The 12,099-nt window shown below is 36.6% G+C and overlaps 1 protein-coding gene across 1 annotated transcript; it reads left to right on the forward strand.

Moving 5' to 3' along the window:
* The first annotated feature begins 1,391 nt into the window (after positions 1-1,391).
* Positions 1,392-8,810, forward strand: LOC130985999 (uncharacterized). Its single transcript, XM_057909251.1, has 13 exons — positions 1,392-1,688; positions 2,826-3,042; positions 3,353-3,403; positions 4,268-4,398; positions 4,466-4,582; positions 4,701-4,820; positions 5,509-5,579; positions 6,414-6,583; positions 7,169-7,225; positions 7,671-7,780; positions 8,042-8,155; positions 8,437-8,562; positions 8,655-8,810. The coding sequence occupies exons 2-13, from the start codon at positions 2,830-2,832 to the stop codon at positions 8,680-8,682; spliced, it is 1,308 nt and encodes a 435-aa protein (XP_057765234.1). The 5' UTR covers positions 1,392-1,688; positions 2,826-2,829; the 3' UTR covers positions 8,683-8,810.
* Positions 8,811-12,099: the final 3,289 nt, after the last annotated feature.

The following is a 12,099-nucleotide window of genomic DNA, read 5'->3' on the forward strand; positions in this document are numbered from 1 at the left end:
TCTCGATCGTTGTCGCGCCGCGCTACCACGCCTGGAACCACCGTCACCCCGACGTCGCCGCTGCTGAAGCAACGCCGCCGCCCAGATCTGATGCTGCTTCGCCCGAAGTCTAGGTCGCCGCCCCCTGAAACCCCGCGTGGGGCTGCTACCGCCGCCTCAAATCGGCGGGTTGACCGCCCTGCTGGAGGAGCGCCGCCGTCGGTCTCCACCCCGCCCGAGCCGGACTTCGAGGCGCTTCTCCACGGCGTCGCGTATTGCCTCGTCGACTCGTCGTAGGCGTCGGACCGCGTGATTTGCTTGGATTAGCCTGAGTCGCCTTCTGTCTATCTCTGCGTCTCAGTTCCCTCTTTAATTCCTCGCTGAAAGCACACAATTGAAGGGAAAATGTCGAGCCCTAGCTCCTTCGTCTGAAATTGCCGGTCACCGCCCCGGGGTTGACGTCGCCGCGCCTCCCTTGGCCGGAGATCGCAGCACCACTAAAGTCCTTCATCTGCTCATGGATCGAGCCCTAGCCTTTCGATTCAGGTCAACATCGACTCTGCTCTCTCTTCTCTTCTGTTCTAGATTTCCGCCGCCGCTGTTGGAGTTTGCTCACAGCGTCGCCGCGCTTTCTCTGTTGGGGACCCTCGTCTCCCTTGCGGTTGTCGGAGGCCCCTCTAAAGCCGAGGTTGTCGCCGCTCTGGTCCGACGCTACGACGTCCTCTCCTGCCGACTCGCCGCATCCTCTATGCCATCACCGGCGACCTCTTTCTCCGTCGATCTCGACGTCAAGGCAGCGGCAGTAGATGCTACGCCTTTCTCGCCCCTTTTCGACTACACTTGATGAGCCCTAAATTAATTTCCAGGATGGATTAAAAAAAGAGAATAAAAAAATGACATGGATTAAAAAAAATAGATTTTAAATTACACTGTGGCATCCGGCGAGCCACATCATATTTCTGGTGGTCGGAAAAGAGATGCGGGATATATTTGATAAAATCTTGATAGTTTGAGGGTTTTTAGAGCATTTCAAAAGTTTAAAGGTATTTTTGATAAAGCGGATATAGTTCAAGGTTTAATATGATATTTACCCAAAATTTAATATAGAAGAACAGAGTATTAAACATTTGTCCGTGTGATCAATCCACAAAAAATGTAGTACTTCTATTTTATACATGATCCCATATTTGTTTCATATTTTAAAGTCCATTCACACTTAATAATTATAAAAAGATGTGATATAGTACTAACCAAAATCTGAACAGTAAAATGATTAATATTTAATGCCAAAAATCTTAAGTTAAAACTATTTATTTAATAAAACTAGCCATGTATTAAAATCGATACCATAATGGACATTAACCATGTATTAAAATGGATAGCATAATGGAGGGAGGGAGAATACATTATGATGGGATGGCGGCAAATATTTGTTTGGCAAGAGCGCAAAGCGGTGGGACAAGCCACGTATCACATCGGACAGCCTCTATTCAACGGCGTAAAAGGAAACTTCAACAGCTCGTCAGATCAAACCCAACCAACTCAATTCCCATAATTTTTGTGAATTTGTTCTTATCAACTTTGATCCATTGCATTGCCTCAAATTATCCGATTTCTTCGCTCAAACTTTTCTATTTATCTTTTCAAAAATACAAGTGAAATCGAGGTCCCTTCCCATTTCCTCCACCCAGTGCTGCAATCCATCGCAGGTAAACACATTTTATCATCTCCTTTTACCTGATCGAGTTTAATTCCTTTCTTCTTTCTAGCTTCTTATTACTTATTTATTTATTGTAAATGAAGGAGTGGTGCATTTTGTGTATTTAGATTTGAAGCGTATGTTTTTTTTGGTCTGTTGTGCGATTTTCTTCACGTTAGAGATGACTGTTCGATGTATCTATTGCTGCACATTGAAGAAAAACATGCATTTCTCCAATATTAGCCAACTATGGCGGGAACTGCAGAAGGTTTTATTGATTGTAGGAAGTTACATCATATTGGCATTGTTTGATTTAGTTGTTTTGTATGCTTAATTTCGATATTTTTGGCGATTGGTGGGCGTGGAGATTGTAATCTTTGTGTTGGCGGGCCTAGTTCGATCACCTTCCTGCCTTCATCCTTGATATGTATTTAGGCTGCCTCATTGGGAACTTTTTTACGCGCTCTACTGCTTTGGCTTCGTGATATGCGGTAAAATATTGGCAAATTTGGTTATTGATTCTTAGGGAATCTAGACATATTGGAGAAGATAATGTGTTCCAAATTTGTAGTAATATTTATTTTGGCCATTTTTAGGAGCATAGCAGTTAGACTTAGGTGGGATTTCTTAAATTTGTTAAAGTCATATAGTTTCCTTGGAGAGGATAGCGAATTTTTTATGGTCATATCCACGATGTGGGGAAGGAATTCTTTAGTCCAAGGATGGAAGAAATATCTGTAAAAACCCATTATTGTGATGAATAAGAAGAAGAAAAATGAAGTGTTTCACAACTTAGTTCTACAGCTGTTCCATTTGAGGACGAGCAGTTAAAAATGGGAGATATTAAGAATATAAAATGTACGGTTAATTATGTTTATTTTTGAGCTCCACTTTTCAGTCTGCCATAACATGCCCAGTCTTCAGTTATCAGTGAAGATATCTTTCTGGTCTTCCATTGCATTATATAACCTGTTGACATTACCTCAGCTCATAGGTAGAGTTAGCAAACAGGATATGTGAATGTGTGTTATTATGTTGTAGAGTTTCATTTTATTACATGTGAATATGAACTGCCTTCTTGTATAAAATTTAGAATTATGCTCCTGTTTGCTTTGTCTCAATACTGTGCTGACCCTTCTGCTGTCAGATGCATGTGCCGAACATCATTTGGCATGCATTTTAAGATGGAAGCTGTCAGCTTTAGATACTGGAATGACTGTGTGGATCCTGAGGACTTGGAGGCAATGTGGGCAGAGCCTGATGTAAGATCAGAGTGGATTAACGCTGGAGAGACTAAGGGATCCAAGGTCCACCTCTCACGTGATCCTGACGGTCAGCCTTTTTTAACACAGACTGAAATGAGGGTAAGGTTGAACCATATTTAGTTGCTAGGTCACTGATACTTTCACTTGATTCAATTATATGTTCAACCTGAAATTTACAATATGTATGTTCCTCATAAAACTGAGTACCTGGAGAACCTGAAATATTGAGCCAGGTCTGTCAGGTTGAAGTCTAAATACTACTCTTGTGGAACACCTAATGTTTTACTTCTCAAACTTAAGCTTTAAAAACTAGATAATTTTGATTCAGTTCTATCTATGGAGCTCACATCCATCCAAAAGTATGAGTTAATGTCAGAAATCAACGTAACTTGTTTATCTTGTTTAACAGGCTGTAGCAGGAATTATTGTCCAAAGGCATTTTGTCTCTCAAATAGATTTGGTATGACGATCCAATTCTCAATCACCCATGTTATGGATATATCATGAATGATGTAGAAAGTTTTAATTTCTAGCACAGGTTGCTGATTCTCATGATCTTTGCTTGTTTCTTCCTTTTCATGTAGTATTATTTTTCATAGATATATTACAATACATAACACTCAAATTTTGGTTTAATATTTTGATCAGAAATTTAACCCTCTCCTTTGTGCTTGCCAAATGTAATGGAGTTTCCTTTCTCCTTCTAAACTAACCCATTTAATTTAGTTTCTTATCTCTTTCTGTACAGGAATTTGAAAATCAACTCCTGCAAATAAGAATTGCAAGGCCTTTTTCACATTACCTATAACTTCTACTTAATTCTTACTTACTACTTGTACAATATTTCTTAGTTTTCAATTCTTTATAATTCCCCGACTGTATACCTAAGAATTTAAGTACTACACATTGAACTTCAAAATTCGGATAATTCTAGGTGTAGCTCATAATTTTTTTTTCCCAACATTTAGCGATTTCTCATTTTGGTATTTTGGCATAATGTTTTGGGAATCAGGGCAGACCTTGAAATCTCATCCTATATATATAAAGCTTAATGGGTGGAGGATGAATTCATCTTTGTTTTAGTTCAATGATGTTATGCCATACATTTCATGTCTTTAGCTGCGAACTTGTGCATAACGACAAAAGACCATAAGAAACAAAAGTGTGCCAGTAGGAATTGTCAGACAATTTATTCAAGCTATCTGAGCATAAACATGTTGTTCATGAAAGATCTCACTTCAGGCTCAGTTCAATAAAGAACAATTCGAAAGCACTCGCACACTGTTTTGAGTTTCTGGTTTAATCACTTCCTTACGTTCCATAGGACATGCTTTGTGCCATTGCTGAGATTGAAAGTGATAGACTGCCACTGGCCAAAAGCTACAACAAGAAATCTGACGAGGTCAAGATGGGGATCATGCAAATCTCGCCAAAAATAGCTGAGTGGTTCATCAGGTAACAATTAACTCAGTTTGCCTATTCGAAACTAGTGTAAAGGAGTTGAAGTTGGACTTTCCTGCAGGGAGTTGGGTTACAGAACCTATAATATGGCTGAGGATTCCACACCCATGTATAAACCTTTTCTCAATGTTTACATTGCAGCTGCCTATCTGAAATGGCTGTCAAAGTTTGACAACAAGTAAGTGGATAGAATTTGGAATTCCTAGTCTGAACTTATTCCTTGTAGTTTCTCACCCCTTCAAAGGATTTATTTTGGAAAATAACACATCACATATCTGCAAAATATATTTTTACAGAGAAAGGAGTGAAGAATTCATGATTAGGGCTTATAAAGGTGGCACGAAAAAAGCAACTCACAAGTCAACTTTGCCATACTGGAAAAAGTACCTTTCTGTTAAGGAAAGTCTTCCATCCAGGTAATTGCTTCACTATCAGATAAACTTATTTACAGGCTCAGGCTGTGTCAATGGATTCCCAAATTAGTATATTCAGCCATCTCATACAGAACCCTTTGGTCATCTTCTGTTCAATTTCTTTCCCTTCAGGAAAGTAATGCTGTAACATTACAAGTGGTCTTAGTCCTGCTTATTCCCTGATGTTGTTCATGCATGCAAAGGAGCTTGAGGACATAAAATTTGTGTCTTGGAAATTATATAGCAGCTCTATGTATCCGATTTTAGTCATTCATCAAATCTCAGCCAATTTAATTCATGTTTTGTGATAGAGATTTGGAGTTGGATGACTTTGAGCATTCTTGATTTGAATACTCTAAGGGCTCGTTTGCTATGCATGATATGGGTGGGATAGATACCTATAGCACCCTAATATGTTGTTTGCTTCAAAAATCAAAGCCCTTTATAAATTAATGGCCCGTTATCTACTATCCATATCTTTTTAATTTTGTATCACACCTGAGGCTGAGAGGTGTAATAGCTTAACACCTTTTTTATATATCTTACCAAACATAATATTGATATCTAATAAATTAATAGACATCCCAGTCAAAAATATCACACATTATCCCATACCACATAGCAAACGAGCCCTAATAATGCCTATTGAGAGCAAATGTATGATTAAATGAATACATCTCCAAAAATGCAGAAAAGTCTTTGGAGTTGGTTTTGCACTTGATGTTCCTTCACACTCTGCTGCTGGAGTTTCACAAAGCAAAGGTAGTGCTAACAATAAACTTCAGTATAGTATATAATTTTAATTGTTCTTTGTGTTATTACAAAAGGTATCGTTGATGTTCGGCTTATTTATAGAAGAGTTCGTCTCTATGTTGAAAACTTAGTATTTTTTTGAGGTAATATCTTAAAAAAGGGCAATTTCAGAATGCAAAATATATGTGTGTGCGGGGTGGGGGGTATACCACAATTTAAAGGCCTCCTGCGACCTATTAGTAGTCCATTCATGAAGAGCAGCTTTTGTAACTTTCATTTTTTATTTAATGCTAGCTACATTCTTAATCTTGTTAGACTCCTTATCTAAAAGTTTTTAGAGCTGCATCTGCCATGGTTTTCCATGTATAGCTATATTCCAATTATGTAGCGCTAGAAATAATATGCACTTTTGGCAATCGACATTGTGATCCATTTGTATCTGAGGTAGGTCAATTCATGAAGTATCTAAATTTCATGCAGTTCTCTCATTCTCTGAGTATACCGGTTCCTTGAAGTTGGTAAAATTTAGGTTGCTGCTCAAACTGGTTTGGGTTTTTGAGGATTTTTTTTGAGAGGGGGGTTTTGGAGGATTAATATATCAATAAAGTACAATTAATTTTCTTGATAAGTAGTTTACATGACAATCAAATGCAGTGGCTGAAATTTTTAATGCATTTTGTTTTATATATACTTTATTATTTTCAATATGAAAAGAGAGTATTATTACGGCCTCAGAACTTCACAGTATGTGATGATGCTAGCTTAATATTTTTAATACCTAACTTTGTTTCTATAGAATATCAATACGGGCTGTTTACTTACTTTCAATTTGTATTGGATCAGGTCCAATCCATGCAACTTGGGATTCAAAGACTTCACCTGAAGACATGGAATTGATGTGGAAAAACCGTGATGTAAACAAAGAATGGACCAAATCCGGTGAGAAAAGGGGGAAAGTGCGATTCTCTCATGATGTAGAAAAGCATCCTTATCTTTCTCGGGTAGAACTAAGGGTAAGAAACAACTCGTTTAAATGGTGACTCTTATTTTTACCTTCTCATTTCTTGCTTGATAGCTTTTGCTATACGGATTCTCGTACATTCACTCAATTTTACTGAGTCTGTCCCTTTCAAGTAATGCTTTTTTCTTTTCTTTTCTTTTCTGGACATGCACGTTTCAGAGCCACAATGAAACATTTTCTGATCATAGAGCTTTTTGGTCATTTGTTTGTTATTTTTATAATCCATTTAATGACGATGGGCTTTGGTAGTGATGATGATGATGTTGAGTTTGTTTGTGAATACTCTATTTGAGATTCAGAAGTCAGTTCAACAAATAAAAAACGGAACTTTTTTTTTTAGCACAAATGACATAAATAGGTAAATGCTTATTTTTGTTATTTTAAGAAAACCTCCTCAGTGGAGGTGCTTTGGTCATGCTTGTGTGTATGTTATTAAAGAGTATTGACTTATGATCTTGTGGTACTTTCTGCTTGCTGCTGTTTGACACATTTTGGTGAATGGTTTATTCTAATGGTGATGAGAACCTTTTTGTTGTACAGCTATTGAACTAACTAAATGGAATTATTTTTCTTGCAGGCAGTTGCAGAGATCATTTGGTCTAAACACTTCAGCAAGAAAGGGGGAGATAAATCTGTTAGTAGTGACTTCTTAAACTACATACTCTGTTTAATTTGTACCGCATTTTGCTTACTTGAAATCAAATAGGACATCAAAATTCCTTTTGTGGTTCACTTCTCCTTGGAAAGCAGTAAATGAGATTCTCACTGTTGTTTGCATTCAGAAAATTTGCTTAACTCTGTCTAACTAGGTATATTACAAAAGCCAACGGAATTTTTTTAAATTAGTAGTATATGATTGACTTTTAAAACTGCAGTGCTTTTTTACTATTATGTAGTTTAAATTAACAATTTAGGAGTTTGTTTATATTGAAGAAAAGAATATTCAAAATATTTACCACTGTAGGATTCTGTTTTGGGGTCTATATTGACAGCTCTCCCTCTTCCTTTGCTTTCTCCTTTTGAGGTACCACAATAGCCAAAATATCAGATAATAACATGTCCCTTTTTTCTTTGGACAGACTGTTTTATGTGCTCTCTGTGAGATGGTTAGCATGCGGTTCATAAATGGAGTCGGCCAACACACAGGGCTAATGGGAGTCGACTATCCCACAGCATGTTGGCTATACAAGTATGTCCACTGAACATTTTGAAAGTGCTAGTGAAATACATGAAACTCTTGTCTCTCCTTTTATTAACTATTCAGTTTATTACTCACAACTACCATAAAACATGGTAATTGCATGGCTGTATTGAGGTAGTAATGTCATAATCTTCTCTTGGCCAGAAGAATTGGAATATTGACTCATAAATCATAATGGTTGACAATATCACCTCGATTTGTGTTGTCTATATCTGATCCTAACACTTCATCTACTGGATTGACAACTAGCGGCTTGGGCTACAAGGCTTACTCCGTGGAGGCTGTCGAAGATCTTACCAAGCCTTTCGTATCCATGTACTTTGGTGCAGCCTACATGACTTGGTTATCAGAATATGAGGGAAGGTACATTTTTATTATACGAAGTACATTTCTATCACCATCTCATTCATTCTTGGCATCATGCATATTCGACGAGTTCCTAAGGTTCTTGCACTTTAAGTTTCGCACACTCAAATTTGGTCTCTGTGGAAGAAAATATTGACTACCTAGCAAAGAACCAGCTTTGATGCAAATGGAATCGTAAGGGATTAAATTTCAATGCAAATGAATGTGCAAACTCGACCGATCTTCTGTTTTCCTATTCCAACAAGATCATCTCATGAAGAAGTATAATATTGTTGCAGGGAAAGAAGTCTCGCATTTGTAGCTCAGGCCTATATGTGTGGACCTCATAATGTGAACTTGCAAGAGACTGGTCCTCTACGTGATAAGTTTGAAGAAATACTTAGCCGCTACCAAAAACCTAGAAGGTAACAAAATATTGAATTGCTTTCTTCCTTTTTCTCGTATTTCATATATATCTTTCTTTTATGTGTAGTGATGAGTAAAATTTATTTTACAGAGATTCTAGCAGCTGCACTATCATGTGAGCTTCCGACCTCATATTTGATGCACCTATTTTTGTAATTCTTCCCTCCTGTAAAAAGGCAATTATATGTATTTTGTATATGGGTCCAGAATTCCATGCTGAGAATATATGTAACCGTTTTTGTGCAAAGCAATGCTTGTTTTGAGTTGCACCGCCCCGATAATGGACAATGCCAAATACGATAGTCTTCGTTTACACAAACACGACACTATGTATATAGTCCATCAAAAATCGATGGGAATTATTAATTAATAATTTTAGTAAAAATTGTACTACTACATTAGTCCCGCTTTAAATGATCCAAAAAAATTAGGCACGGAGATTAATAAATGTGTGATAAAGGTGTAAAGTGGTGGTGGGACCTTTCAAAAAATAGTGTTAAATATTTCTAAATTTGGATTGGGTCATTTGAAATGAGACAATCCAAAATAAAAATTGGGCGAAGAGAGTATATAATAAGAAATTATTCACTAAAAATCACAACTTCCTCAATTTAAAAGTAACATTTTTATTTAACTTGATTGGTCACTATATACAATAAAATTATAAATTATATGTATATATATAACTAACATATAAATCTTTCAAAATTACTTATAAACACCACATGTAAGATTGAAAAATTAATCAAGAGTTCATTTGATCCACTTGGATATTAATTGCATATTTGCATTGGTCAAAATCAAAACTATTTATTAGACTTAAAAAATACAATAAGTTCATCGTACTTATGATAATTATTTCATAGTAGTTCTTCAGTTGTTGAGGACAAAAAAAATTGAAATTGAAATAATGTTAAAATGGGATTTTGACACATAAAATCACGAATTATTTTGAAATTGCAATTTTAACGAGTTTTTTTGAAGTGTGACGAATTAAATTTCTACCTTTTCAATGTTTGCAATTATGTCCCCCAATTTTCTTTCGGTTGCCAAAGTGGTAAATTGAAGCTTATGTGGATTAGTAAAGAAGACGTCGTTTTTGTGAGGCTTAAACGATGTTGTTTTGTATAATTTTAATTATTATTATTTTTCCAAATTATAAAGGGTTAGATCCTGTATTTGCACCATCATTTTCAATATTAAGCAATTTTATAGAAAACGACTTCGTAACATGAGTATTACGTGGCGAATTAATCGTTGTAAACACAAACTCAATAATCTAACAATCGAAAGAAATAGGGGGAAAATTGTAAAAATTGAAAAAATGGTAATTTAATTTATCACACTTCAAAATTCACGTTAAAATTACAAATTCAAAATAGTATGTGATTTTATATGTCAAAACCCCTTAGAAAAAAAAAACTTTTAATTTGAAGAGTGATTAAAAAATAGACCTAAAACTCTTGTCCACAAATGTCGACTTCGTGCGGCAAAAGAAAATGTGTTGAAAATTGGAATATGCTGCACGCATCTTTCACCGTCCAACATTAACAAACCAAAAATCCGGCCGTCCATCGACTTTTTATCTTAATGCAACCATCCATCGTGATTCATTATATATCACTTTTGCTAAAAGAAAGAAAATCTAAATAACTAGTGTATTTGATTTGCTTTCACATTTTATATACTTAACTTCGATTATGGAATCAAACTAAATTCATAAATCTGACTAATCAGAACCTGAGTGTCAGCATTTGCTTTTAAAATCTGTGGGATCTTGAATCGGAAGAATCAATAACCTGCCTGTCAGATCTAAACTTCTTTTCATTTTTTAAATGAGAGAAGTATAATTATTTATCAGTAACTAAACTACCATCAATTCAATTTATTTTGAAAATATGATTCGATTCAATTGGTTAATCATTTTCAAGTCTAACTTTATCTCTAATTTTCTACATAGAAAAGTAATATCGCTAAAGTGTAAAAGAATTGATTCATTTGCTTGAATTTTAAGCACAACCACGTACACACTTTTTAGCTTTCCAAGGTCTTCAAATAATCATTAATGATCCCGAGTAGGCCTGCCCTAATCTTCGCTGACACCAGAAAATAATACGTTACCTAGTATTGTTCCATATTCTGGTATTTAACAAATAACAATAATGGATAGAACATTTATCAATACAATAAATCTAGGGGTGGAATTAAAATTACTCACCCCTATAATATGTCTATGAAAAATACCCACCCCTTTATTAGGAGTGGGTATTTTTTATAGACATATTATGGAAGTGGGTATTTTAATATATTAAGTCATAAATCTATGCAGCCCACGTATCAATAAATCTACGCAATTACATTCTGGCCGCCCACATATCAATTAATTATGATTATTTATTTATTTTATTTATTTTTTAATAAAAAAAGATTTTATTAGTTTACTTTTATTTTTTATCAGAAAAATTTATTACTCAACAGAAGGTACAAGAAATACCTTGATACATGGCAGAAGAAAAGAAAGCCACTCGACAGGACGCCGAGCTAAGGCAACAACAAGATGATCAGAACAACAACAAACACCACAACAACTACACCAAAACACCCCTGAGACCCTAAAAAAAGAGTGAAATGAAGAATCCCATCGACACAAGTGTGCAAGAAACCTCAATTCATGATATGACCGATCAATCCCTCTTCACACCAAACCTGAAGACTGAAGTCCTTCTTTGTAATTCCGAAGATCTTGTTCTAGCACCACATCCGGACCTTAATTTCTGTACAAATGTCGCGAGAGTTCCAAACTTGACCTTCGAATCTGCAGCAATTCCTCTTCCTCCACAATGTCCAAATAGTGCACACCCAAAGGGAAGTCAACAGTTTCTTAACGCTCTTTCCTCCGTGAAAATTTGCTGTCGAGAGAAGGTGTGCCCTGACCTCATTTGGTCTGACGGTACTGATTCCGATCCATGATTGCAAAACATTCCAAACCTCCTTCGTCTTTGTACAAAGCAAGAAGAAGTGGTTTGTCGTCTCACCTTCCGACTAACAAGCGTTACATTTGGCTTCTTCGTCACTAATAACGACTTTCCTCTTCCTCAAATTCTCACATGTGGGCATCCTATTTTTTAAGACTCTCCAAGCAGTTGTCTTTGCTTTTTGAGTCGCACCACAGTTCCACGTCGTAGTGAACACTCCTTCTTCATTTGTCAATGTAGTTTCCTCCTTCTTCCTAGCGATGAGAGTTTCATATGCCGTTTTGGTAGTGAATTTGGAAGCCGTCGATGGCAGCCACTCCCAGCCGTCAGTAGCACCTGCCATAAGAACACAAGAATCCGACATCGATAAAAGGTTAGTGACTCCCTCCCCTTCCCACTCTCTTAACTCTCTTCTCCATTTCAAATCCCACACCCACCTTCCGTTCTCCCACCTTCCCGACTCAGCTATACTAGACTCCTTATTCTCACACAGCTGGAACAATCTTGGGAAAACTGACATGAGCGGCTTCCTCCCCACCCAAACATGCGTCCAAAATTTTG

Source organism: Salvia miltiorrhiza, chromosome 5 (genome assembly GCF_028751815.1).
Source record: "Salvia miltiorrhiza cultivar Shanhuang (shh) chromosome 5, IMPLAD_Smil_shh, whole genome shotgun sequence".
In the NCBI taxonomy this organism is placed as follows: Eukaryota; Viridiplantae; Streptophyta; class Magnoliopsida; order Lamiales; family Lamiaceae; genus Salvia; species Salvia miltiorrhiza.